The 27648-nt window shown below is 37.5% G+C and overlaps 1 protein-coding gene across 5 annotated transcripts in view; it reads left to right on the plus strand.

Annotated features, from left to right (window-relative positions):
- PTPRK (protein tyrosine phosphatase receptor type K) overlaps positions 1 to 27648 on the plus strand; it is a 381996-nt gene that overhangs the window by 280577 nt on the left and 73771 nt on the right. For all 5 annotated transcript variants that reach the window (XM_066179209.1, XM_066179211.1, XM_066179210.1 and 2 more), the window contains exons 8-11: positions 7381 to 7683; positions 17461 to 17570; positions 18855 to 19056; positions 21932 to 22037. In XM_066179209.1, the coding sequence (XP_066035306.1) occupies positions 7381 to 7683; positions 17461 to 17570; positions 18855 to 19056; positions 21932 to 22037 (721 nt within the window). The remainder of the gene's footprint in view (positions 1 to 7380; positions 7684 to 17460; positions 17571 to 18854; positions 19057 to 21931; positions 22038 to 27648) is intronic.

Raw genomic sequence — 27648 nt, forward strand, 5'->3', positions numbered from 1 at the left:
GTCCCTAACTGAATGTAAATAGTTCATGAATTATCACTATGCAGTAAGAATTGGGGCCAATGCTGATAATTATTATATGCCTTTACTTCAAAGCTGTCTTTACTTGAAGTGGTCAAAAATCTGCCAGTTGCAGACAAGAAACTTGAATAGAATTGGCAAGAATTATTCTGCCATAAAGACAGACTGGCTTATGAAAATCAGACTGAAATGCATGGCATTTTTGGGATGTCTGACAGATCTTCCTGTATTATCATCATATTGTTAAATAATGGAGTTATTGGGAGTTAATCTGAACTAAATTCTCTTGGACTTGTACATTAATAATCCTTGAAACTCAGGGGCTTCATCATGGATATTCTAGTACAGCTCACCTTACCCAGGGATTTTTGTTAGCTTTGTTCATAACATAACTTAATTACAGTTTGCTCCTTTGACAACAGCACATTACCCCCAGAAGTGCAAAAGTGATCACAGTTGATGTGCACAGTTCTTGCTGAGACTGTGATTCTCTCTTGAAATATTTAACTCTAGTTTGTTCCTTTTTGATGAGTCATACACTGACAGAGTCCAGGGCATTCCTCTGGATGCCCTGGGAGGTCAAAGATGTGAACAAGAGGGTTTGAGATCTTTACAGGAGGGTTTTGGAGCTGTACAGGGGGGTTGGAGACCCTGGCACAGAGCTCAGGCGGACACTGCCTTTGACTTCAGTCCGTGGGAACGGCTTCCAACATTGAGGGAAGAATTACAAATGACAAAGATGTGAAAAAAAGTAGTTTAGTTTGGTATAGGATGAGAAATTATGTAGTTTTGAGTTTTTAGAATATAGGTACATGGCGGAAAAGATAGAGGATTTAGGGTGTTGCCCTTGGTTCTTCCTTCTTCTCCCCTGGCCTCCATCTTTTGGTGATGGTGGCACAAAGTAGTTTAAGGAGATTGGATTAGAGTAAAGTTGACCATTTTAGTATAGGTGATAGGTATTGGAATGTAAGTATAAACAGGTGACACGTAACTTTCTGTATAAAGGGACTGCTACGTCCCACTGTGGGGGAAGTCACCTCATATCCTAGCTGCTGTTCAGATCTCGGCTGGGCATGGAGAACATTTTAAGATATGAAACTATGAACAATACGAAATATCAAGGGAACAAGACCTTGAGGACTCCGCTTCTATCTTGCAACCTGGCTTGGGGCTTTCAGAGGGAAAAAAGACTTTTTACCATCTTTAAGCTCGGATGAGGAGACCAAACCCGACAATACACTTCCATATTCAGCAGTCCTAACCAAGTTTATGATGTGAGGAATTTAGTATTTATATAAAAATCCTTTACTAATAACAAAAGTAATAATTGAGAGTAATGTAGCCGAAGTGAGCAAGTGAGAAACCTTTGTTTATTTTTTTTCTTACTGCAATTCTGACAGCTATTCCTATGTGGGTTGTGCTTCCTTTGGCTCTTTTCTCTCTTACCTTTCTTCCAGGTTCTTATCGGGGTCTTTCAGAGTAATTCTTTATGGCAACAGGACCATAACTGTTTTTTGGAGGGTTTTTTTGTTGTTGTTTGGTTGGGGTTTTGGTTTGTTTTGTTTTGCTGTTTTTTGGTTTGTTTTCGGGGCTTTTTTTGAGTTTTGAGAACATTTTGTTTTTGTAGGACCTGCATGAACTGAGAAAGGAGCAACAACCATGGTGACATCTTAAGAATAATCCTCTTTTATTTCCCACATGCTGAGGAAAGAGTTACCCTGGAAAGGTCAGGAGAAGCCACAGGATAAGGAGACTCATGTTCTCATAAAAAAAAAGTCTAGGAAATTTCACTGGGTGTTCAGACTGAGAATATTAGCAGAAATATAAGGACTTAATTTTGTCTATGTAGTTTTTGTTTTAAAAGGCAAGATAATTAAAGGAGCCTTGGTGAGAAACGGTGTGCTTTAAATTATGGGGTTATTACCTGTACTTTTTAAATAATGGTCATACATTTGCTTTTCTATATGAGAGTTTTTATTTAACATAAACCCCACATCTCTCCACAGTTCCCTCAAATGCACAAATTTGTGCCTTATCACACCTTCCAAGTCCAGTTAGTTTTCACCTCCAGTGTTACCAACGAAGGCTGCCTGGGTTGCTCTTAAATTTGATATAAATTTCAGTCAATGTGGTTAAAGCAGAAATTGGAAGTCAGCTCCTCAGTGTAATGACAGACTATAAAGAGTTTGAGGGGTAGGAAGGATCCAAATGCCAACCCTAATTGAAGAATTGAATACACAGACAGTGTATAGACAGGTATGCTGGTTTTTGAGAAGCACCATCTTTATCTGAAATGTTTGTGCTTTAAAATTTGTCCAATTGTTTTCCATTTCATGTGAACAAATGTGCATTCTGGTTGCTTGTCAGAAGATCTAATTCCCCCACCTCTGCCAGGTACATGGAAATTAAACTCTCTTGAACTCAATATTTAGTATTTCTGAGGAAAGGCAGCAAAACCAGACCACATGTCACACTTTGCTATCCTCATTGTATGGGATTTTTTCGCAGCTTTCAGGACATCTGTTTGTCTCTGATTGACAGCAGGCTAATACGTATTATCATTAAAAAGAGGTTCTGAGGAAATGCCTGCTCCCACCTTGCTGCTTCTGCAGCTGTGAAGGCTTTTGTTTTCACTCCTATCTCTGTGTAAGCGACGATAATCTCTACAAAGAGGCTTGATATTGACCTGTCATATCATGTGTTGCTTATCAAGCACTAAAGAAATCGAATTTCATTTTATCTATTATCTGAAGAGTCTTATTAAATAATCCTGCAGTTGAGAGGTTGGATGGGGTCAACAGGTTCTGTCTCTTTCACCATCTATCCCTCTATTGTTAACCTTTGGAGAATTACTAAAATGTTCTTTATTTTATCCCATGAGGTTGGGTTAAATCTTCTTGATCCAGAAATTGTTGTGATTGAATGCCACATGCATGTAATTCTTTTACATGGTTTCTGGATAAGGATTGAGGATTTAGTAATCTGTACAAATATAGAGATCTCTTATAGTTCTGGTTTTTCTGTTGTTTTGGTATGTTCCCAATGCCTCTGTTTTTAATTGGTTCAATGAGGCTAAAACCAGTCAGATTGGATAATAGATCTGAGTCAGCAGCACTTTGTAGTATTTATGTGCCAAGACACAAAGCAAGGGTGAGGAGGAGGGAGATAACAGAGATGGGTATTGCCAGGTGTTAAAAGCAAAGGGCAGAGGGAGAAGCTGGCTGTTAGCAGAGGTGGGAAATGGGGTGGAGGTCATAGCAGCAGACCACGTGCAGGCAAGGTCTGGCAGAAGAAAGCCTGTCATCATTAGACATGTTCATGAGAATCTAAAGGTCAACCCTGCCACCACCAACACCACCAAATCCTCCATATGCTTTGTTGCTGGGTTTCTGTTCAAAGATCTAACTCTGCCAGTCAGGATGTTCATATCTAAGAGCTTGATGCAGTCACAGGACATTGAATTTCCTGCAACAACAGAAGTCTTGCATACTTTCTGCTGTCACCACAAAAGAACCCCCTCCAGCCCTTTATCTGGTGGAGAAAAAGGCTTGAAAAAAAATTATGAATATCTTCTCTGAAAAAATTTAAATTTTAAATACAAGATTCAATTAAAAAAAAAAAAAAAAACAACAAAAAAATGCTGTTTCATTCAAATTCAAAGCTCTCAATCAAGAAATCTTTCTAAAAGAATAAGCCAAATTACTGTTTTTCAAGTAACATGTCCTTATGCTCAGAAACTCAATTAGTTTCTGGGCACTGTTACGCTTTTTCAAACTTGTTCTAAGAAAACCTTTAAAAACACCCCCACCAAACCTCTTTTTTAAAAAGGACTAGAGTGTAGGATTGGAGTTAGAATTTGAGTGGAAGCATTGGCACATATATTGTAAATGAGCTCTATGAATTGCTGCAGCTGGGTTTCTGATGGCCGCCAGTAAGCTGGGAGCTGGGTTCAGTTTTCTTGTGGCCCTGGCAGTAACTGGCTTTGTAGCTTTGAACAAGCTATTAACCCTTTTTGTGCCTCTTTCTCTTCACAGAAAAGTTTTGACACTTACATATCTCATGTAATTGGTAAATTAATGTTTGATAAATATTGAGTGCCTACCGCCATCATGATTGACACTCTAGCGGAGGTTAAGGATTGAGCAGGTATTTGGAGAGCATCTTATTTCTTCCCTCTTTGTCATAAGCTGTCTATTTTACATGGGTAATTCAACAAAGAAGAGCTCGTGCTTGAAAGTCCATGTATTTTGGATAAAAGTTCTAGGTGTGACTTAAAGAGGAAAAAATGGGAAAAAAACCTGGAAAGACAAGATGTGAACTGAGTTACTGGGATCAGCAGTACTCAAACAGTATCAAGAAATCAGAGGAGTGCATAAATTGAAAAAAAAAATCCCAGTAGGATTAAAGAAATGTTTCAGTGAAACATAAACCTTAAATTGTGATGGGAAATGGAAAAAAAAAAGGAGATGAACACTGTTTGCTCCCATCAAGATCAAAGCTATTCTTAATGAGATGGTTGAGATCTTTGGGAAGCCTGCTCTAAAATTCAATAGTGCTTTATCTGAGAAAAGTAATTATTTGAAGATTGCTTTCTATGGAGGTGTTACAGATGGAGACTTTGTGGTGTGGTAGTTTAAAACAATTGGTCTTTACCTCTAGAGATTCCCAAGATGAACATTGCCCAGAAGAAAGAGTAAAATTGTATTTTTAAGGCATCCTTTTAGGAGCAGTGGGACAGTTGGCAGAGTTTACTAAAGCTGTTGAGAGACTCTGCAGACTTTAATTACCATCTCAATATTGCAGAAGTTTAATTTCTGCCAAAGAAGGGAATAGTTGTGAGGAAGCGAGATCACACTCTGTCTTTCATTCTTTTCTTTTTGACATGTGAATAAAGGATGCTTTTCAGTATCTCCTCTGATGCTGTGACACATTTGTAAAATTTGCATAGAATTGTAAAATGATTTTTTTTTAAGATTAACAAAGCTTTAATTTTTTTTTTTCCTCTCTTGAAAGTGCTGTGCAGCATTGTGTAAATACAGTTTAAGTCTTGTCAGGAGAGATGCAAGATGAAAATGTGCATTATCTGTTACCAATTAGTTGGCTTCAAACATTAATAGTTTCAGACTTCATGGTCAGACACTGGGTGTTATATTGTGTTAATACCAATAAATTTTGAGTTCATGTTTGAATTTCATCTTTAGTCGGAGTTGTCAGAGACACAAACTGGAGTAGGAGAACAAAGAGGACATGACTAAAATGAGAAAAATCATTCCATTTCAAAAGAAAAACTTAGCCTATAAAACATTTCCTTGGTGAAGGATAAATTTACTTTTTTAGGCCTCAAACAATAAATCAGAGTATGTATAACTATGTTTTGCACTGTCATTCATATGAGAAAAAGGCTGGTTTTGAATGTGTGTGTATATATATATGTGTGTGTGTGTATGTATGCATATACATATATGTACATATGTACATATATGTATACGTATACATATACATATATACACACATATATACACACATATTCGGAAGAGAACTGTTAAGACATACATATACATACATACATACATACATACATACATACGTATATATATATATATATGTATATATATATATGTATGTATGTATGTATCTATGTATGTGTTTGTCTTAACAGTTCTCTTCCTCCGTGGCACTTGTGTTCAGGTTTTCCCCCAATGCTTGCAGTAGCCAAGGGAATACTGTTTCTTTGAAGACCCTTACCAGCTCCTTCAGTAGATTTCCTATGTTGCTACTTTTTTTTCCCATGGCCACCTCACACCTCTCTCTGCTTGCTAAAGCACCAGCCATTGTTTTCTCTATAAAACCCTGCTTTTTCTCCTTCTCTTCAAGTCTCTTATCTCTCAAGGACCTTTTCAATGCTATCTTTCAGTTTCAAATCTCTATTGCTACAGGACACAGTGTGTTCAGAGAGCTGCTACCCAGGAAGTCTTCTTATTTAATTACATTTTTCACTGTATACATGATAAATCAGTAGTTATTGGCAAAGGTAATATATGTGCTTGTTCAAAATGAAGAAAGGATAGATCATGGCAACAAATAGGTGTAATTTTTAATCCTTAACCCTCATCATGTTACTAGGATTACCTTTACGTTATATTTAGAATTCTGTTGTTTTGATGTTTGAAACTAAATGTTTGCAGTTTGTCTGGCAAACTGCATGCTGAATAGATTACACTGATTCACTTTTCCTTATTTCAATATACCATCTGTGCTTTTGGCTGGTTTTTATCTCGTTGGAACTCATAAATGCAAGTTACAGAGAATGGTTATACTCAGAAAGAGAAATCCTATATTTCACTCCCTCGAACAATCTTGACTGTTTTGACCTTAAACCAGCAAGGACACAAGGCTGAAGCTGTCTCAACAACAGCCTGTATTTTCTCTGGTGAGGAAGCGTGTATTAGCAGGGTGTATTTTCAGTGAAACTCTAGTATATACAGTCATGGTCGTGATTTTCATTGTGTAATCATTTTAATTAAGTTCAATGATAAAAGTTACTCTTGCATGAGGAAAGAATGCACTAAAGAGACAGTGAAAGATTGATGACCGCTTCGGGACCATCACGTGCTCTGCTGGTGGAAATGCACATGTGGAGAGCAGCTGAGCTTGTGGAACAGGTCAGAGATTACCTGCTCAGAGTAATGAACATGTAAACCCCATGGTTTTGGGGTTTTGAAGGAATCAGGATACAATGGGAATATCCAAAAGCGCTTTTTTTTTTGCTGCTTCTGAGGGGTTTTGCTTGAATGAATAGCTTCATTACTAAAATAATAAACACTAATTAATATCTGCATCGTTACTGTAACTGCTAGTTTAGTAAGGTAATTAGTATAATTAGTATACGGCGTTGCTTGGTGGCATGATAAATCATAACATAGTAAATGTTCGCTCTTTACCATTATGATGTATTATCTAATTTATACAGGTAAAAAAAAGGAAAAGGGTAAGGGGGAAATCAAGGAGGGAAATCAGTAGTGACAGCTGGGTGGCCTTTTGGTCACTCTTCTTGCATCTGTTGCCTATATTCTCAATTGCTTTGAATTGCTCCTCTGATAATTAACTATTCTTTTTCTCACTATTGCTAAGTCTCCATCACTGATTAAAGCCTGCAAAGACAAGACAAAGAGGAATGAAGTAAAAAAAAAAAAAACTAAGGAGAGTTTTTTCCTCCAGGATACCTGTGCAAAGAATGATACTTACCTGTCTTCTGGGTGCTTTGTTTACTCTCACATTCTTGAATGTACCATCTACCAGCTAAAGTTCAGTGCTGGATGAAGAATGTTAACAGTGTTTTCTTCATTATGCTCCTTTTTCTAGAACCTATGAGAACACCGAAAACACTGAAGATTGCTGAGATCCAGGCCAGACACATCGCTGTGGATTGGGAATCTCTGGGTTACAACATCACTCGTTGCCATACTTTCAATGTCACCATATGCTACCACTACTTCTGTGGACACAACGAGAGCAAAGCAGACTGCTTGGACATGGACCCCAAAGCACCTCAGCATGTTGTGGATCGTTTGCCTCCCTACACAAATGTCAGCCTTAAGATGATCTTAACCAACCCAGAAGGGAGGAAGGAAAGCGAGGAGACCATTATCCAGACAGATGAAGATGGTATGTTAAGTGTTCTTATGGAAATTACATCCAACTCCAGTCTAGGCAGGTGGAAGGAAATGACTTTGTGTGTTACAGTATGTATCGCAAAGGGTGAAAGTTCTCTTCTATTAAGGTGTTAATTAGCCCAAAAATGGCAGCTATGAAGGTATTATAGCTGTCACCCTGCATATGTAGCTAAAAATGTCCATGCAGCACAAGTCAAACTGGATCTCTCTCTCTCTCTCTGTCTCTCTCTCCAGAAAAAGGGGGATGGCTTTCTAGTCTTTCAAAAACTGTGTTAATGCAGTTGGTGAGAAACACATGGTGGTGTTAGACTTCTTCACAGTGTTAGGTGTAGTATTTGAAAGTTAATTCTGTAAATCATATTTAAATATTGAGTTCAGTGCTTAAAGACTTTATTCAAGATTTCAAACCTCTTTAGCAAATATGTTTGTGCAATTATTTATGTTACAGGTCACAGAATATAGTGTCTCTTAACTATTTGAAAGCCCCCTATCAAATTAAAGTATTATTTTGACAACTCGGGAATTAATTCAGTGATCCATATGGGTCCTTTCCAACTCCAGATATTCTGTGATTCTTCTTTAAAATGCTTTCAACAAAGTTTCAACAAGACAGTTGAATTTACCTCAGTTGTGAAAAAGTAAACAATAGATGTAGACATGTTAATGATGACATATTCAGAGGTTAGGCTATGAATCTTGGTACCAAAGATATGAAAATAAAAATTGATATTTTTCCCTAATAATATTTAAAATATGGTAACAAAAAACAATTTTAGTTTCTTTTTCTTATGTTTAGATTTTGTGAAAGTAAAAACAGCAAAATGAAAATAGATACTTCCATAGGCAACAAAAATAGAATGCTTGGACTAATGTAAGACTATAGATAAAAAAAAGGTAAATTTGAAAAAGGTAGTGCGTTTACTTGCCTACAAAATAAATGAATGGGAAATACAGCTTTATATAACAGTCAGTGTTAGAGTCTGGTAGTGCTCTTTTTCCATATATCTTCAATTTTATGAGAAATAAAAGAAGAATATATTTACTCTTGCAATAAAGAAAGAAAAAATTATTAAATAGGTAGAATATGAGGAGCTGTAGAAAACTATAGACACATAGATGCAGCAAACGAAGACATATTGACAAGTAGAGAATTAGAATATTTTATGGAATTAAAATTAATTTTTCAGTTAATTTTAAACATATTTCATGATGAATTATTTCTGTTTGTGTTTACATTGTGTGTATGGTTGCTATTTTCCTTGAATTTAAACAGAGTAGTAATGATATTTTTAAGTCCATGGAAAATGGACTTCTTTTCATTTTTACCTGGGTTTTCAAGAAAGGTTGTGGTTTTCAATGGTCTTTGTCTTGTTGGATGTGTGGAGATGGCAGATGGTCACTGTGTCAGTACTTGTCAGAAGCAGAGTCAAGTGAGTTTATATACTTTGTCTCCCGCTTTTGTTGTGAATTTTTCTTGGAAGATAGTGCGGATAAGGCAGGTTTTGGTCTCAAGCTAACACACCAGTGTGCTGTCAGTGAACTCAAGTCAGCTTTGAACTCGGTGTCACAAGTAGTGAGTGTAGTGTAGAAGAAGCCTCACCCAGTGAGCAGAAGTTGCCAGGGTAAACTGTTTGAAGCAGATGTTGTTTTCACAGAGGGACTAATACTTTTTAAAAGGTACCTGTATTTTGATGTCCAGGTGCTTGTGACCTGAAAATAGCCTCCTGTGAGCTTTGATCTGTGAAGCTACCAGGATTTTAATTTTGTGTTACTGATTGATTGAAAGTCTATGTCCATTGTGCCATGACTTCAAAGTTCGGTGCTTGCAGTCAATGTACAATATTGAGAGGTTCACACCTGAGCCTTTCCTTGAGCTCTCATAGCAGTAGTAAACTAAATCCTGTAGCTGACTGCTTATGTATACAATGCTAATTTAGTTCCAGTCTGAGTGATCAAGTATCTGAAACTATCTCCAAGGACAATTTGAAGCCTGAAGCAGGACTTGGGCTAAGAAGATGAGAGGTCCAATTATATATATGATTCTGTGCCCTTCGTTTCTCATGTGGTGAGATAAAGCTGCATTGTCTTCATGGTTTTTGCAGCTTTTGTAGAGCAACCATAATTTTGATTGTATCTTGGAGACATTATCAGTGATTCATTTTGGAGAAAGAAGGAATATAGAAGAAATAGAGTATTGTTCTGCATTTTTGCAAATAACATTAGTTAGAAATAGCCCCTGATTACATGATTATCTGAAACTGTGCACTTATGTTGCATACTTTTCATAAATAGCAACTTTGAAAACTCCAGATGACAAGTGATAATTAAATTTTTGTTAGTTTTTCTGTATTGTGGGATTCTTTCTAATGCTTTTTTTTTTCCACAAGGTACTTCTAAACAAGCAAAACCATCATAGACTCTTGGAGTTAGAGATGCCTATGCCATATTTTCCTGTCTCTCTTCCCCTCTACCATTTTGCCCTCATTTTCAGTTTTTCATCATACTTCCCCATGCTTCCAAGCTGTCCCTTTTGTCTCTTCAGTTGTTGTTGTTGTTACGTTTTAACCTTTCCCTTCATCTCACTCCATCTTTCATGTCAATTCCTCCCTTCTGCCAGGATCTTTACACTTTTCTGAACTTCTAGGATTTCCTAAGAGGAGAGGACTTTGGGCTTTTATGAGGCTCTTCTGTGAGACAGGGAGGATCTCTGGTTGTCTTTCACAAAGGCTCACATTTATGTAAGGCTGTGCAGCTGGGCTGGGAGTCTTTCAGAAATGGTCAAATCTGTCAGAATGCTGAGTGGTAACTCAGTTGCAAATGATACCTGGAACAAAAAAAAACTCAAGAATCAATTAGTAGAAGAATGATGTAAGATTCAAAAGCTGTGCTTCAGATCTTTGGAGCCATGGCTGACAAATGAGAAAAATGTTAATAGCTTGTAATTCAATATCTGCAAGATAGCAAAGCCCAGGAATACCATGACAGTCTGAAAACAGTATTTCTTTTGACCAGAGCTAGATCTGATTACTTGCTAGCTTCAGTATTTCTATTTAACATGGGAAGGTGGAATTAATCTTTAAAGTATGTTTTAGGAAGTTGAATTCCACGTAAAAAAAACCAACCAAACAAACAAAACCCCTGAACGAGACACTGTTAAACAAGTTTTGCAAAAAGGTCATGAAAACAGGGAAATTAGTGCGTGTTTTAAAAGTGAAACACATCTTTCTGTTTAGGGAGAAACCATGCAACTACTTAGGTTTGGAAGAAAGCTCTTCTGAGTACACAGGCACTTGGCATTATCTGTGCCATGACAAGGACTCGCTGCTTTTCCTGGCTTGTATAGAAGATAGACACTGTTTGAAGAATTTGATAAAGGAAGTAGAAGAAGGCTCATGCAACCTGGGGCTGCATACATGCTGGGCAAAGACAATGTTTGGCACTTTTAACCAAAGCACAAGAACCAGCAGTGAATTTATCACTTAGCAAGAATCAGCAGCGTGCACATGTTCTTGGAGCTGCCTGTTGGTCAGAGTGCTGCCAACTCAGAGGGACCCTTTGTAAAAGCAGTGGATGAATGGGGTTAAAGCAGATAAATGCTTCCTTAATTTTTAATTTGAAACAGATGCAAAAGGCAGTGGATTAACAGGAGTAGTGACACTAGCCCTGAGAGAGCAGCTACAGAGAAAGCAAATTGTGAAGCTCGAAGTGTTTGATGGTGACTTTATAACCAGTAAGAGAGTGTGTCATCTAACAGTAGGCAAACAACTAATTGAAAAGGATCACTTGGAATAGGAGAAGTATCCATTTGGGGGCTTAAAGCATAAGAGAACTTTGGTCTGGGACAAAGCATGTGCTCATTGGACACAAATGAGGTCCCCTGATCTTTCAGAGGCTGTGGCTCATTCTGCTCCTTGCAGAGATATTGAGAGCTATGATGCAGGGTTGAGTCACCAACTGTCCAATCATTATTCATGCTCTTGGAAAAATTCCAGCAGGCTTGCCACTTAGGGGAACAGCAGAGGAAGAGGAAATGCTATAATTAGAGGACAAAAAAAAAAAAAAGAGGAAGAGTGAAATGCTTTTCCATACTGTCTAAATATGTGTCCTGACTTCAGCTGGGATAGAGTTAATTTTCTTCCTAGTAGCTGGTACAGTGCTGAGGTTTGGATTTAGGATGGTAATGATGTTGCTAAAACACTGATATTTTAGTTGCTCCTAAGTAGTGTTTATACTAAGTTGCGGACTTTTCAGTTTCTCATGTTCTGCCAGCGAGAAGCTTGGAGGGGCACAAGAGGTTGGAAGTGGGTGCAGCCAGCACACTGACCTAAACAGGCCAAAGAGACATTCCATACCACAGAACATCATGTTCAGTTTATAAACTGGGGAGAAACCTGTCCAGGGTTCACATCTGGGAAAACACCTGGGCATCAGTCTGTGAGTGGTGAGCAATTGCAATGCACAGAATTTGTCACACATGTTCTAATTCATTCATCATTGTTGCTCTTATTATTTTCTTCATTTTTTTTTTCTGCCCCATCCAGCTGCTGAGGGAGGAATGAGCAACTGTCTGGGTGGAGCTTTGTTGCTGGCTGGGGTTAAACAATGACACTGGGCTGCTGGGAAAGAAATGTCAAGTGGAGCGTACACCACTGTCAATATAAAATCAAGGTTTTTTTCCCAATAACATTCAATAGTATTTTGTTGTTTACTGCAAATAGTCCAGCTTCAGGGATTTCCAAATAATTATTTTTTTCACCACCTTTTCTGCAAATGGTCTTACAGTAAAGACCAGCAAGAACAGTTCTGGTTTTGTTTTTCCTTTTTAAAACATAAAATTTGCTTCTATTTATAACTTAGTTTCCAGCTGTAGTAAAGTGTAAAGTAAAAATGGCAAATCCCTCAGAAAAAGCCAATGGAAAGGGGGACCATTTTAGTTTCTGGTAACATTTGCACAGTAGGAGAGGTTAACTGTCACCATCTCCTGAAAATGAGCATCTACTATGGGAGAAAGGCTGTAAGTTTGCTGCTGATATGCTGCCCTTTTTGATTACAACAAAGGAATTTTTCCCAGTATAACCCTACATATTTCTTCACATAACTTTTACCACAGAGCATAGTAATACTGTGCATGGCTTTAATGGTGTATAATAATAATAAAAATACTCTCTTTACATGCACTTTCATTATTTTGTAGCAGCAAAACTGAAGCAAGATAAAGTCATTTTTGTAGTGGTTGGTGTCTGTTAATACATTGTTTTTCCAGAAGTAATGTATAGTACTATAAATTTCCTGTTAAGTCTGTGTAGAACAACATTTAAGTGACACTATTTGTGAATAACAATTTATTTGTGACTGTGACATAATTTAATGCAAATATATTGGTCTAAAATGAATTGGTGTGATGTCAGATTGATGGTTTGTACTTTCATTATGCATATTATTTATAAAGTCCATCATCCTACAGGCATATAGAAGAAAAGATTATCAACTATTCACTATATGAATATATGGTTTTATTAAAAGAGCTCTGGAGATGCATGTAAATCATGAAAGAAGAGCTTGTGTTGTTTGCACTGCAAAACCTTGCTGAGATTCTCTTTGAATTTGTTTTATCTAACTTTCAGATATATATGCATTTTATGTTTGTATACTTTTTTACTGATTTTTTTTTTTTTTTTTTTTTTGCTTAAGTTCAAAATCTCATCTGATATCCATATAGTTAAACCCAGCTAAATTATTTCACTTCTTCAGATAAATGTAAATCTTGACTTTTTTGAAGTTTAGCATAGAATAATGCATGGGAAAGAGAGTGTGTTTATTGTTGTTGTCTCTGAGAGATGGTAGGGTCACACTTCACAAGGTCAACAGACCAGAATCTTTCTCAAGAGTGGATGCAGAGGCCAAAAGGTCTGAGTTCTACTCCTCTAGCAGCTACTTATACTTTTTGAACTATTCAGATGATTATGTTAAGTAACATACTTCACCTTAACACACTTGTAATAGTCTTGTGTGTTTTGATTTAAATGTAAACTGTCTGTATATCCAAGGGAAAGAGTGAGAGCTCATGTAGGAAAAGAATGGGAGCTGAGAAGTCAGCAAAATGTGCTGTGGTGAGTGATGGAGCTTCTGGAAATGCTCACACAAGCCTGAAGAAAGCCTTTCCTGATGTTTGTGAGGAGTTTTCTGAAAGCTATTATCAACACAAAGATGACATTTACGTGGCTAGTTTTGACCCAAGTCCTTGTTAAATATCATACAAAGGTGTGTTGCGTCTGGCTGAGATGGAGCTCATTTTCCCTGAGCAGCCCTCACAGTGCTGTGCTTTGCACTGGTACCCAGAGAGGTGCTGATAACCACTGGTGTTCTGGCTGCTGCGGGGCAGGGCTGGCACTGCACCACTGCCGTCTCTCAACATTCCCCCCTCAGCAAGAGGCTGGGAGTGGGCAACATCCTGGAGAGAGACACAGCCAGGCCAGCTGAGCCAAGTTAACCAAAGGGCTCTTCCATGCCATATGACGTCACCTCAGATGTAAAAGCTGAAGGAGGGAGAAGAAATGGGAGGGAATTCTTTAATTTACAATTTTTGCCTTCTGGAGCAAGCACTGCACATGCTGAAGCCCTGCTTCCTGAGAAGCAGCTGAGCACTGCTCACTGATGGAAAGCAGAGATTAAATTTTCTCATTTGCTTATGCACATGCAAACTTTTGCTTTTTTCAGATTTTTTTCCCTCTTTAGTAATCTGCCTTATCTCAGCCCACTAATCGTTTTCCATCTTATTTTCTCTCCTCTGTCCTACTGGGAACGGGAGTGAGAGAGCAGATTGGTGGCCACTTGGCATCCAGCCAAGGTCATTCCACTACGAAAGGGAGGGCTTTTAACACCATTTTGGAAAGGTGAAGTTTAAGATGTTTCTGAAGTCTTTAGAGTCTTGCTGGGTATGGCAGGGAATAGACAGCAATGGCTGCCTACATGGAGAAACGCAGTTTGAGTCTTCAGGGTAATTTTAGCAACAGGTTACTTTGCTGTTGTTTTCTTTCTTGGTGTTTTGTGGTTTTTTTTGTTTTTGGTTTTTTTTTTTTTTTTTTTTTTGGGGGGGGGTTGGTTTTTTGGGGATTTTGGGGTTTTGTTTTGGGGTTTTTATTTGTTTGGGTTTTTTTGTTTGGTTGGGGTTTTTTTGCTTGTTTAGGGATTTTTTTACTGATTTTGGCCTTTCTAAAATTTCTGTTTGCAACAAATACTGACCTAATAAGAAAGGTGTAAAAGAACGAACAAGGATGCTAAGGATGTTATTTTGACTAACCTGATGGTATTCTATTCTTTAAGCAAATTCTCTTACCCCTGCTTTCCTCTTTTCTCACTCCCTTTACCCTTTTGTTAAGCAGTGAGATTAAATGACATTTTTACTGTGGCTGAGCTGGAAAAGGGAAAGTAAAAAATTACCATGCCATCAAAATGTGTCCTTCAAACTAATATTTTTTAAAATTAATTTATATTCCTTTTTCTGGACACCTGAACTTTTATTTGTTTCTTTGTTGTAATTCCAGTTGAGTTCTCAAATTATTTAAGTTAATCCCAGCATTCATTTTTATGAATTTGAGGGGGTGGATGAGGTTTGTGGGTATCACTGTTCTCTTTCTCTAGATGCTTGCTCTCTGTTTCTTTCTGACCTTTTTGAATTGAGATTCCAAGCAAGCTCCTCATTGTTGTGCTAGCTTCTCTTCTTGTACGCTTCCCATGCCAGGGGGAGGAGAAGCATGAAACTAACTGGGATCATGTAATTCCAGTCACTTTAACATTGCTACTTCTGCCTTAAGCATAAAATTTTGTATTGCAGGGGAAGAAAAGAGTCATGGAATGAGATGAGCCTAGAGGCTTCTACCACCTTGACGTTTAAACCAAAGGTGTAGGAGGATTTATGCAACTGCCAAATGTAGAGTCCTGCACCCAGTTTCAACTGAATATGAAAAATTTCTTTTTTAAAGCAACACAGAGAAAGTATTTTGCATGCTCTTGAGCAATCATGTCTGTTTTATTTTTACCTCACATACTTTGATGTGGTTTAATATCAAATTTCATACACTGTGTACATGCCCTGGTGTGTACCCGTGTTCTTTCCCAAACAGAGATGTACATGCACACACAAAAAATCGTGCATGCATCTCCCAAGGAAAATGTCATGTGCATCAGGGTACATTCATAGCTCTTTTGAGATGTAAGGAATACTGTAAGGCATTCCTATGAAAAATGAAATGTTGCCTGCAGGAAGTCTCTCAATGACACAAACAGCACAGAGGGGCTGTCACTGCATGTCAGCCTTCATCCATTGCCTGGTCTGTCCTGGGACACTGAAGAAAAGCACCAACCTGTGATTTTAGTTAACTTCTCCTAAGCCTTCTTATTACAATGGGATGAACACATTCTACAAAGCTCTCACCTATTTACCTCTGGGCTTTTTTGACTACTTGAATTTATAATGTGCCAAGTTATGTTGTTTGGACCAAGGGTTAGATCATCATTTATAGTTTGCAAGTAGACTGAAATGAATTTCACTGATGGGAGAGACCACTCACTCTTTTCTGCTGCTAGCACAGCACCTGGCGCTTCCTTTGAGCCATTAGATTTTATTTTTTTTTTGCTCTTTGTAAAACTTCAGTCTGCTTTGATAATGAATATCCAAGGAGTGTCATGCATAAGGTTCACTGAAAGCTGCATTGAAGAAAATAGGCTTAGTAGAAGGAGACAGAAATATATGTCAATATATGAATAGAAATAACATTTTAGATCGAAAGACTGCAAATTTGAACGACCTTGTCTTTTTGAGTGGGGAAGGTGTTTCATTGGGTTCAGAGCTTCTTCAGGTGTGCTATGCTCTTCTCCTTCTTTCAGCATGTGTGTTTCCAAATCTAGGTGAGCTGCTCTGATAAAAAGGAATTGTATGTGTAGGCAAAAATACCTTGTAAGCTGTAATGGGAGATAGCTAAGTGCTTTTGCCTGGTGTTGATGGGATTACCAGGTGCTGCGAATCACTTGTTCATAGAGGCCTGAGGTGACATTTCAGACTTGTTATTACACGAGGGATGTTGGTTAAGTTTAAAATAAAAAGTAGGGTCATCTTAGTGTTGTTCAGTTCAAAGCTTTGAAAACATCTCTTATTGGAAAGATTTGAAGTGAGCAGCCTTGATCCTTCTGCACATGAGGAGGTCGAAGGCTGAAATAAATGGCAGCTGAGCTGGTGTGTTTCCCCATGTTCAGTCCTCTCTTTTAAAAGAGGATTTCTTTTAAAACAACAAATCATAAGAAGATGTGATTGAGAACTATTTTGTTAGCATTTCTCTCCTTTGGAAGAAGCTGTATAACAGAATCTCGTCCTTGCCTTTGATTTTTTCCTTTTAAAAGAATTTTTGAACCATGTAGTCCTTGTCCTAAGATACGCATGTTACAGAGTTCAGTGATGTTCCCTGAAGTTATAATCTAGCTTGAACTGTTTCCCCTGGCTATACTACGAGACAATTTGACTTTGCATGGAGTTTTGAAAATCGTATGTGGGGATAACGTTAATGTTTCAACTTCATGCTCTCTCTGCACTGCAAATGACAAAACACACTTTGAAGTGCTTTTTCACACATTCTACCATTGCCTTTTGCATGCAAATGACTTTTAATAAAAATAGACCCATGCTCACTTTTGGTTTTAATAGGATGTTCTGTCATCTCTTGAGGTTTTTTGTCTCCTGAATTTCCTATTTTTAAAACTACCATTTTGTTTGTAGTGCCAGGCCCTATACCTGCCAAATCAGTGAAAGGAACTCCTTTTGAAGATAAGATCTTCCTCAACTGGAAGGAACCTGTGGATCCAAATGGCATCATTACTCAGTATGAGGTAATCATTAAACACCTAACAAGCATAGGATGGGGCTAGGGGAGGTGCATCAAGAGAGGTGGCTGGCAGTGGTTGTTTATGCTCTGTATGCAGCTATTCAATAATATGCTCCTTTCATTTACTTAATACACAATTTTCTGTAGTGATTACATACTCAAAATTTGTAATTATGGTGCACATGACTGTCGATCCCTGTCAAGTGCCTTAAAAATCTTTTATTATTACTATACACCATTCCAAAGCCATGACTGCCATGATCTGCAAAATTTTCGTGATTGGAAGTGAAGGTTACGTGAAAAATAAGGTGGTTATTAAATTTGGAGCACTATTTTTTTAGTTTTGTTAGATTTTTAGATATCACCCTTTAAGAAAACTGAAAACCTCCATATAAATTCTATTTAAAGTGTATTTAATTTATGAGCCGTCTGGGAACTTCCACAGGAGGTTTGTAGGTAGCACAACCTGATTTGAGCAACAAACACCACACTTTACAGCACTCCTCTTTTAAAGGAACAGAAGATATAACTTTGTGTATTAGTGAATTGTAGGAAGACAAACCAACAGACCAAACAAAACCCCTTGAAAATCTATCTATCTATCTATCTATCTATCTATCTATCTATCTATCTATCTATCTGTCTGTCTGTCTGTCTATCTATCTATCTATCTATCTGTCTAATGCAGACAAAATTCATTAAATAGTGTGCACTAAACCAGGTGGGCAGCTCAACCCCACTCAACCATTCACTCACTTCCCCTCAGTGGAATGTAACAGTGAAATTTTCCATATATGAACTATGTAAAAGCAGTGGATGAATGGGGTTAAAGCAGATAAATGCTTCCTTAGTTTTTAATTGGAAACAGATGCAAAAGGCAGTGGATTAACAGGAGCAGTGACATTAGCCCTGAGAGAGCAGCTACAGAGAAAGCAAATTGTGAAGCTCGAAGTGTTCGATGATGATTTTATAACCAGTAAGGGAGCCTGTCATCCAACAGTAATGATGAAGGGTACCTGCATAGCCTTTTAAGTAAGGCCAGCTCTTCAATAGTGCACACGTAAACCTCATTGGTTTAGTGCTGGACTTGGCATTGTTGGATTAATGTTTGGAATCAATGATCTTACGGATCTTTTCCAACCTAAATGATCCTGTGATTCTGTGGTATCCCCAAGATAAAAGGGTAGCTAGATGAGCGTGTGTCTTTTGTTGACTTTCCAGCCAAGCTAACCTAAATCCCTTGTGCCAAAATCTTTAAGAGTTGTTGCAAATATAATTGTTTCCCCAGGTCAGCTATAGCAGTATACAGTCATTTGATCCTGCAGTTCCAGTGGCAGGACCTCCACAAACAGTATCCAAGCTGTGGAACAGCACACACCACGTCTTCTCTCACCTGCACCCTGGCACTACTTACCAGTTCTTCATACGTGCAAGCACCATCAAAGGGTTTGGACCAGCAACTACAATCAATGTGACAACCAACATCTCAGGTAAAAACAACAGCAAAAAGAATAAACAGGGAAGGGGAGGGGGGAAATGTCTTTTGAATGTTTTTGTATGATTTGAGAAATTGTGAAATGTTAAAGAAAACTCCCAGAAAAAATCCTACCATTTTAGGAAATTATGTTACTAAAAATGTTTCTGGGTGTATTCACCATAGGGTAGCATAAGTTCAGTGATAAATCCTTGCATCCTCAGCTGTAGTTGTGAACTCTTTTTTTCTGTGTAATCTAGTACTTTCATCTGAAGATTTTGTAGTGCCGTGTAAATCTTAACTAATTAGGCCTTTCAACACTCCATAGGTCACTAAGAACTGCATCTGTTTTGCAGGTTAGTAAAGTCAGGTGCAGAAAATTACTGATTTACTGAAGGTGACAACACTTAGCAGCACACAGCTGTAACAGGGTCAGGGCAGTTGGGACAATGTGTGAATTTCTTTTGCCAGATTCATATAGGTCTGCTTCCTTGTGCCTTTATTCATTTATTGCAGTGCACCAATTTTGATATTATTTGTCCTAATAATGCACTGTAAACTCTAGAAGACAGTAATGTCAAATGAAATACTTTGGTATTTTTATTTTCTTAAATTTCAGTGTTATTCTCAAACAATAAGATAGTGGCTTATGCAATTGATTGCAGAAGATAAGTCAATGCTATATTCAGAGAAACCTAATGTTGTGTCATGGTGACTTCAGAGCTTGGCAGAGATCAAAGAAGTCAGTCACTTACAATTTAAATAGCACAAAACAGGCTATTTTCCTCGTTATCTGTCATAATGAAACTCAGATTGTCCTGTAAAGTGAAGTTAATAATGTAATGGAATGCACCTATGATTTTTGTGAGAAACTGTTAGTGTAGTCTCCTCACAATACATAAAAACACACACATGAATCAAAATGTGAGAAAATTCAAGGCAGAGCTCCTTGAATTATGTAGCAAATGAAATGCTGTAGTTGTCATGGCTAACTGGAACAGTTTGTGGAATTCCACCCTGGCATATAAGCACTAGCACTCCTCTTACCCCTGTCCCTACAAAACAACCCAACCAATACACCAAAAAACCCCAAATGATGTATTCTGTTCTGTTTATGTAGCTATTAGATTGTTTTGAAGTCTGATATTTTACTCAGGTTGTTTTAAGGGTCCTTGTGTTTCTTCACAACAAATTCTCGTTCATAAATTTTCAGATATGATGGTGGTGTAGCACTTGCATACTTATCTTCTAACCTCTTTGTAGAAGGGAATGAAAGTATCTTGCTAGCGTATCTGATATTTCAGTATTTTGAGAAAAAAGGTGCTTGAACATGTTTGGATTATTTAGGACTACAGTGAATTCAGGCTTCTTCAGCCGTGCCCTCTTCTTCCACAGAGAAATTTTGGGAATTTTTTCCAGGATCCAGTATAGCACAACTTTCTTGACAGAGTATGTATCTTGTTAGTTGGTAAGACATGGTTATTGCTAGGAAAGCTCAAAGGCAGGCTGTGACACCCATTGTATTGGAACTTCAGCCTGTTCTTCTTTCTATCTTGCTTTACGCTAAAGTGTTGTCTAGTTCTACTCTGCATGACTGGTACTTTATATGGAGCAATGCATGTTTCAGAAAATGCTAACTTTAGTTTAATGAGGGGTGAAATTATTCCTTTTAACTAAGCTTACAAGTGGTTACTGTGATTCTAGAGAACATGGTGTAAGCAGTAATTTTAATATTTAACATTAAATGAACATTAATTCTATAAAATAATATTTCCTGAAATAAGAGCAGGTTTTGCATTCGTCTAGGATCTAGGGGTAATGAAGCAAAACTTTTAATCTTTCAGAGCTCTTCTATCTATTGATTTAGTATTGTGAAATTATTATGACTTAAATGATTGATGTCCTGCTAGGAAACATCTTCTTGTGAAAGTTCATTTTGAAATATACAGGCTTCATTAATGATTTTATAGTGACATAGCCAGATATTAATAAAAAAACCCACAAACATGCATATAGCTTTCAAACTTATGAAAAATTAATAATTATTAGGAATATATTATTTTCTGATTCACAAAAAATCCTGTTTCCTTCCTTGCACTAGGGCTGAAGTCAGCAACAGTATTACAGTGAGGACTGTAACAGGCAGCTGATTAAAGCTGGATGGTTGAAGTAATGACCAACACCAGCCATCCCACCCACAACATATATAATATTGCTGCCATGGAGGCATGACAGTCTGACAGTCCATTAGTGAATCAGTTCCTGGACTACTTCTGGTTTTGACTTTGATTTTGTTCTTTCATAGTGGTTTTGAAGCTGACTAATGAGCAGCTTGGTCTTCTGTTGATAGGAATGGGCGTGGGAATAGATTGCCTGATCCAGTTCTAGTCCACAGATCTATGTTTATATAAGTCCATTTTTCCTGCACACTGGTTAGCATTAGCATTGTTTCCCATGATGTTCAAGAGGAAATATGAAAGGTTTTAAAATTGTTGGAGGAGGATGGTAGAAGCTGGGTCTTTGATATGGTGACTGTGGTTATTTGCAGGTTAAAAAGATTGAGGCCAAAATGTGGGGTTTTTCTGTAGTTTAGGGTTTCTTGTCAGTCACATCATCCCTCTATTTCTGTCCTTCTTCAATAAAACTGTTTCAGGTTGAGAGGTGTCATGTTGAGAAGTGTTTAGGGATAGAGTTATCAATTGTTCATTGAGTCCCATTCATGCCATAGTAAAAGATTGTGCCTTACTGAAAAATCTGTTAAAAAATACTCACATGGCTGATAAAGATTGTGGCTTTGTTCTGTATTCGTAACAGCCACAACCTCATATAAATTCAAAATGTTTTCACTAATTTGTTTCTTGTTCTTTTCCTTCCCTCTCAACATTAATCAGCTCCCACTTTACCAGACTATGAAGGAGTCGATGCGTCTCTCAACGAAACTGCTACTACAATAACTGTACTCTTGAGACCTGCACAGGCCAAGGGTGCACCTATCAGGTAAAAAAAAAATAATAATAAAAAAAAATAGATAGATAGATAGATTTTAAAAAAAACAATCAAGCAGGGTTCATTTTTTAGTTCAATATTTGTTGTGTCAGCATACATAGAGCTGTCCATTTCTGAGTGATATTCATTTAACATCACTATTTTTTTTCTTACCTACACCTAGCTTGCAAATAGATGTGTAATTAAAAAAGTTCTGCATTTGGCAGGGTATTTTTTAAAAGATAGTCATGACCTGAATCATTCAACTACCTGACCTGTTTGATATAAAGTCCCCAGAACCACCTTCTAACCATTATAATTTTATTTTACTTTCTCAGAGTGCCTCTGAAATATGAAGCTGAAAGGTGTTTGTTGGAAGGTAGATTTGAAAATAACACTTCTTCTCCAGTGCTTCAAAGTCAGCTACTCTATAGCATATGTGTATGATTGGAAAATTGTAAGCTATGGGGAAATGGGAGAATAACAGTGATGAATACAAACTATTTGACCTTTTTCTTCTGAGAGTGCTTCTTACTAGAAGTCATGTAGCAAGCTATTAAATTTTATTTGGCGTGTCCTCTAATCATATTAAAATATTTCATTTATGTTAACTTTGAGGGGTCTTTCCCTTTCTGCTCTCTGTTGAGAGATAATTTAATTTTGTTTGCAAAGATTAGTCCACATCCTGCTCTTTGCTTCTACTTGTTAGTGTAAAAATTTTATGATATTATTTGATTCCATTTGTGTTTTACTGATGTGGCTGCATCAGCAATATTCAGGGGCAGGGTTGACTAATTGGGGGTTAATTAGCTGCTGAGCATCAGGTTTTCATGCTATTACCCTTGTGACATTCTAGAGAAACGCGGGCTAATGCATTTCATTCTGTGTTACATTAAGTCCGCTATCAAGGCTCAGTTGATGTCAAGTCATGTGCCCAAGCCCTAAAAGCAGAGGAAAATTAACTGTTCCTTAAGTCTATTTCCATTAAGAGGAATATATGTTTTACATGAATGTTGTGGGGAATGAGTCACATACCTATATGCTTTTTAATGTGCTTATCATATAATCACTCTTACGATTAATATTATCAAGTTATTTATTTATATTCTGTCAGAAGGTAATATAAATTCATCTCCCTTACAGGAGATTTTGATGTGTTATATTTTAAATTGTAATCCCACGTATCATTCGTTTCTGAGAAATTACCCTGGGGCAAACCTAGGTTTTTTGGGGAACAGGACTGCTTTCAGTACAGAACTTGGATTCTTAAAATAGGGATTTTTTTTAATTAATGCCATGGAAACCAGACTTGTGGTCTGAAAACACTCCCAGATCTGCAGGTGCTTAACCTTACTTCACTATATGCCTTTGTAGGTGCTTTTAAAAACTTGAAGTGTCCTGCTGCTGGCCCTAATGAAAGCTGTCCTTGTTTGGGAAACGTGATATCTGTCTCTCATGTAATCCATGCCACATCCTTTCAGTCTTGTGTCTGGCCACCTGAGGGAGCTGAGGCGAGTTCTTGCCCAGAGCGTGCCTGCCAGACACCACTGGGATCTACTGATGGCAATGGTGCACATCTTCTTTACAGCAGCTGCTCCAGGGCATTCCTGTGCTGACAACAGCAGGCTTCCACCTTCAATCCCACCACACATCTTCAGGGGGTCAATCTCGGGTCCTGGGTTTCTCTCCTGGAGGGATGGTTCTTTTGTGAGCTGGTAGCATGATGGGATGTGGCTAGAGAATTACTCTTGGGGCTAAAAAATTACTCAACCTAGCTCAAGAAGTTCTGGTTTCTCTGCTCTGTACCAGCTGCAGAGTAAGCCAGCAACACACAAACTCACGTTTATTCTGTCAGCTTTCCTCACAGCATCCTCAGTTCAATGGCTTGAGCTTGTCCCTGTGGCCTATGAAGATGGCAGAAAGGATCTATGTACCAAATGTTAATAGACAGTTTGATAGTGATAGTTTCATAGAGTATTAATAACTGTTGTTTGACTGTGTTCTCAAAAAAGCATACTTCTTTCTTCCTTTCTGTCATCTTCCCTCTCCACTTAAGTTAATTTCTAAAACCTAACATCAAGTTTCTAACATCAAGAGGTCAAGGATAGAAGTCCTTTACCATAACTGGAGACTTGGGCTTTATTCTTAAAATCAACCATGTGTTTCATTCCTTACTTGGAATGAGAAGCATTCTCCGGGGGAATGCAGAAGACATGGTGTTATTGCCTCTTCTGAAGTTATGCATATTGCAGTCAGGTACTTTTCAGCAGCTTTTTAATGGGGAGATAAATGTAGCACACTGAAATTCTGAATTGATTCAATGCATTTTGCTAAACTTTATGATACATTTTAGTGAAGCTTCTCTCCATCCACATTGCAGTTTTGTTTCCTCTAGAAGCTGGCTTACTGCCATGATGAGTGTTACTAGGTAGGTGGGGAAAAAATGGATCACTGTGCCTGCAGCTGGGATGGAGTAGAAGGGACTCAGATGCTGTTCTTTAGCCTGACCCTGAAGAATACAGCTGACTTTTTGAAAAGTTTTGTTTCTACCCAGTCCTGTAATCTCTGGAGCTGTAGATAGTAATTTCATTTAATATCAGTAGGTTCATATTAAAAAAAAAATAAATAGGAAAATGAAAAAAAAAATAGAAAAGGAAAAAAGTTTATTCTGATACTCTTTTGCTTTTACTAATGGAGTTATGCTATGATTAGATTTCCATCATAGTCTCCCCACCAGCACAGCCCCTCAGCAAACAGATGTTCCTTATCTTAAGTATAATCTATGTGCAGTATAACCTTAAGACACTGCCTGGCTGCCCTAGTTGTCAGTTTAAACATGACTCTAGTCATACCTTCACTGTCAGATTTTATTGTGCAATCCCTAGCATTCTTTATGGCCTTCTGGAGTTTTAAAACAAAATTACAAACTAGAAATGCAAAGGAAGACAAAGCTGGATGGCTCAGGCTCACTTTGAAGCGTGTATTGTTTCACCATCAATCTTGTGGATGAGATTCCAGTCAGTAGAATCAATGGTGCTTCGGTGATTCATTTGAAGATGTGATTTGTTGCTGTAGTTTTTCTGAAGGTTCCTAACTGAGTACCAAAAATCTTTTGTTTTCAAATTCTGCTGCAGATGAGGATTTCAAAGAGTGTACATCAGAATCAGAGTAATTTTTAATGATTAAATTTATTCTATTTGATGGTTAAAGTGCTTTTCTTGTACTTCTTTATGAAGAATTATCTTGTTTTCATTTTGCAGCAAGATTAATTAAGGGGACCATGGCAGGGGGCAACTAAAACAATCATTTTCAAATAGAATTCCAAGAGCTGGGGTTGAAATGGGCTTGTCAGTCAGTCTGGTGCTTGTCAAAGGAGAGGAAGATGTATCTCCACTAGACACATAGAAGGAAATGTCTAGCAGGTATTTGAAGTCTAGTGAGAATAGGGCTAAAGTACAAACAACATTCACCATTGCCATATCGCTTTGGGAGCCTGAATTTTTACGGAGGGATAAAAAGCAAGGTCCATTGTCAGAGACATCCTTCACCTCTTTGGTCTTGGTCAGTAACGAGGTACTGTACAGGTTTTCCTAAGTTAACAAAAACAACAATGACAACAACTACAACAAAGGTTTTGTCATTAGAAATAATTTCTTCATTGAAAATTTCAGCTGAGGAGCACTTCAGCTGCTGTATCTTCAAAATTTCTCTGCTTACCTGGCTGTCTCAGACAACTTTTTGGCCTTTATGGTCCTGATGACTTTATGTAGCAGGTTCTGAAACTTTTATTACTCTTCAGAATAGCTCAGAATTTATTTTAGTTATCAAGAAAAAGGAATATTGTCTTCTAAGCTTTCCAGTCCTCTCTCTTTATTTCCCTATTTTAATCCTTCTTTGCTGTATGGAAAAACTAGGAAAAAATGCTATTGTAGGAATTCCCTCAGCTTCTGTCACAAAACAGCTCTCTCAATAATTGAATTCTCACCAGAACAAAAAAAAAAAAAAAAAAAAAAAAAAAAAAAAAAAAAAAAAAGTATAGACAACCTAAGATAATTGAAGCTAGGATTAGTTATATGTAAAGACAGAGCGATAGGCAGAGTACATAGTTAAATGTTCACTAATACCTGATATCAAAACACATTTGCAGCCAGTGAGCACCCCACTTTTCAAGTTGCCAATTTAGCTTTGACTTCTTTTGTCACGTTACAGCAGGGTGTCCTTTCTGAACATTGTTATGTGTACATAGAGTAACAGTGCTGCTCTGGAGCCACTGCAGTGTTTAGTGAATGGGTTTAAACAGATGGTATCACAAAGGGCCCAGGGGTAAATGACTGTATTCCTCCATGTCATGTTAGCCTATAATGCTGCATGAAAAATAGTGCCAGATCACCTATCTGAAGAGAATAGGCAAATCTTTTATTTAAATATACTTTGTGAAAATACATTAAAAAAAAATTAAAACTGAAGCTTTGGTTAAGACTTAAAACAGTTTGTCATTTGCTATTTTTTTTTCTGTTGTGTAAGTGTAGATTACCATAATATGTATATCTATGTCTTATTTTCCACATGTTGTAGCTTTTAATATGTGATGGTCCAAAAAGCATTTTTGGAATATATTTTATATAAATTAATTTATTTGAAAATTTTTCAGAACGTTTACATTTTATTGTGGTCTCATGCTTAAAATTTTGCCATACCTTTAATATCCCATTCAAAAATTAGTGTTCTTTTAAAAAATGCTATAAAAAGAGGCTTTTAACTAGTTTGGTTCTGATGCCCTTCATCTTTGATTTTTTGTTTTGGTCTCCAAAGAAACTTGACCCTTAAAAAGGAGATATGCCTCAAAATGAAGACACCCCATTTATCCCTGATTCTACAAAATAGAGAAGGAAAGAGGGGTTGATTTGGTAACTGTGGCGTGTCTTATTTTCAGAGCTGTGTGACAAACCAGGCTGTCCCAGGGGACCCTTGCCTCTGTCACGTGCAGGCATTGCAATGTCCTTCCTCTGTCCCTGCTGGCTTTCTCCTTTGAAGCTCCCAGGGTGTCACAGACAAGTTTCCTGCTCTTCTGTCAATTCTAAAAGCAGAATTTGTGTCTGTCCCAGACCACTGGCAGCTGATGAGAGAAGATTGCAGAATTCAGGCAGCGGAGACATGGTGTCCCAGCGCTCTCCAGTTGGTTCTCTGCCCAATTCTGAAACTGTTTTTACCCTGCCTGGGTCCAGGGCCAGGTCAAGGAGGGAATGAATGCCAGTAGTCATTTCTTACCTTGGAACATTATAAATAAAATTTTTTAAAATATTTTTCATCCTGTCAAATTTTTAAAGTATCAGTGTTTCTAGGGTTTTTTGCTAGTACATTTATTTTGAAGCATAAAGAAATATGCTGGATATACAGAAGTTTTGTGTGAGTGACTTTTTGGTACAGTCCCCATTAACTGGACATGGTTAATACATAGAATTTACCACAGAAGGTGATGTATAACTAGGCTCAGTTCATGGTCAGTTTATGAGAAATAGATATCCCCAGGTCTAGCTTTTTGTTCTTTTAACATTCTTCTTTCTACCTGGATTTTCAAAACTGACATGACTTTGTGTATTCTTCTTGGGCACATTGAAATGGG

Source organism: Chamaea fasciata, unplaced genomic scaffold, assembly GCF_029207755.1.
Source record: "Chamaea fasciata isolate MVZ Bird 193981 ecotype frontalis unplaced genomic scaffold, bChaFas1.0.hap1 SCAF_3, whole genome shotgun sequence".
NCBI lineage: Eukaryota > Metazoa > Chordata > Aves > Passeriformes > Sylviidae > Chamaea > Chamaea fasciata.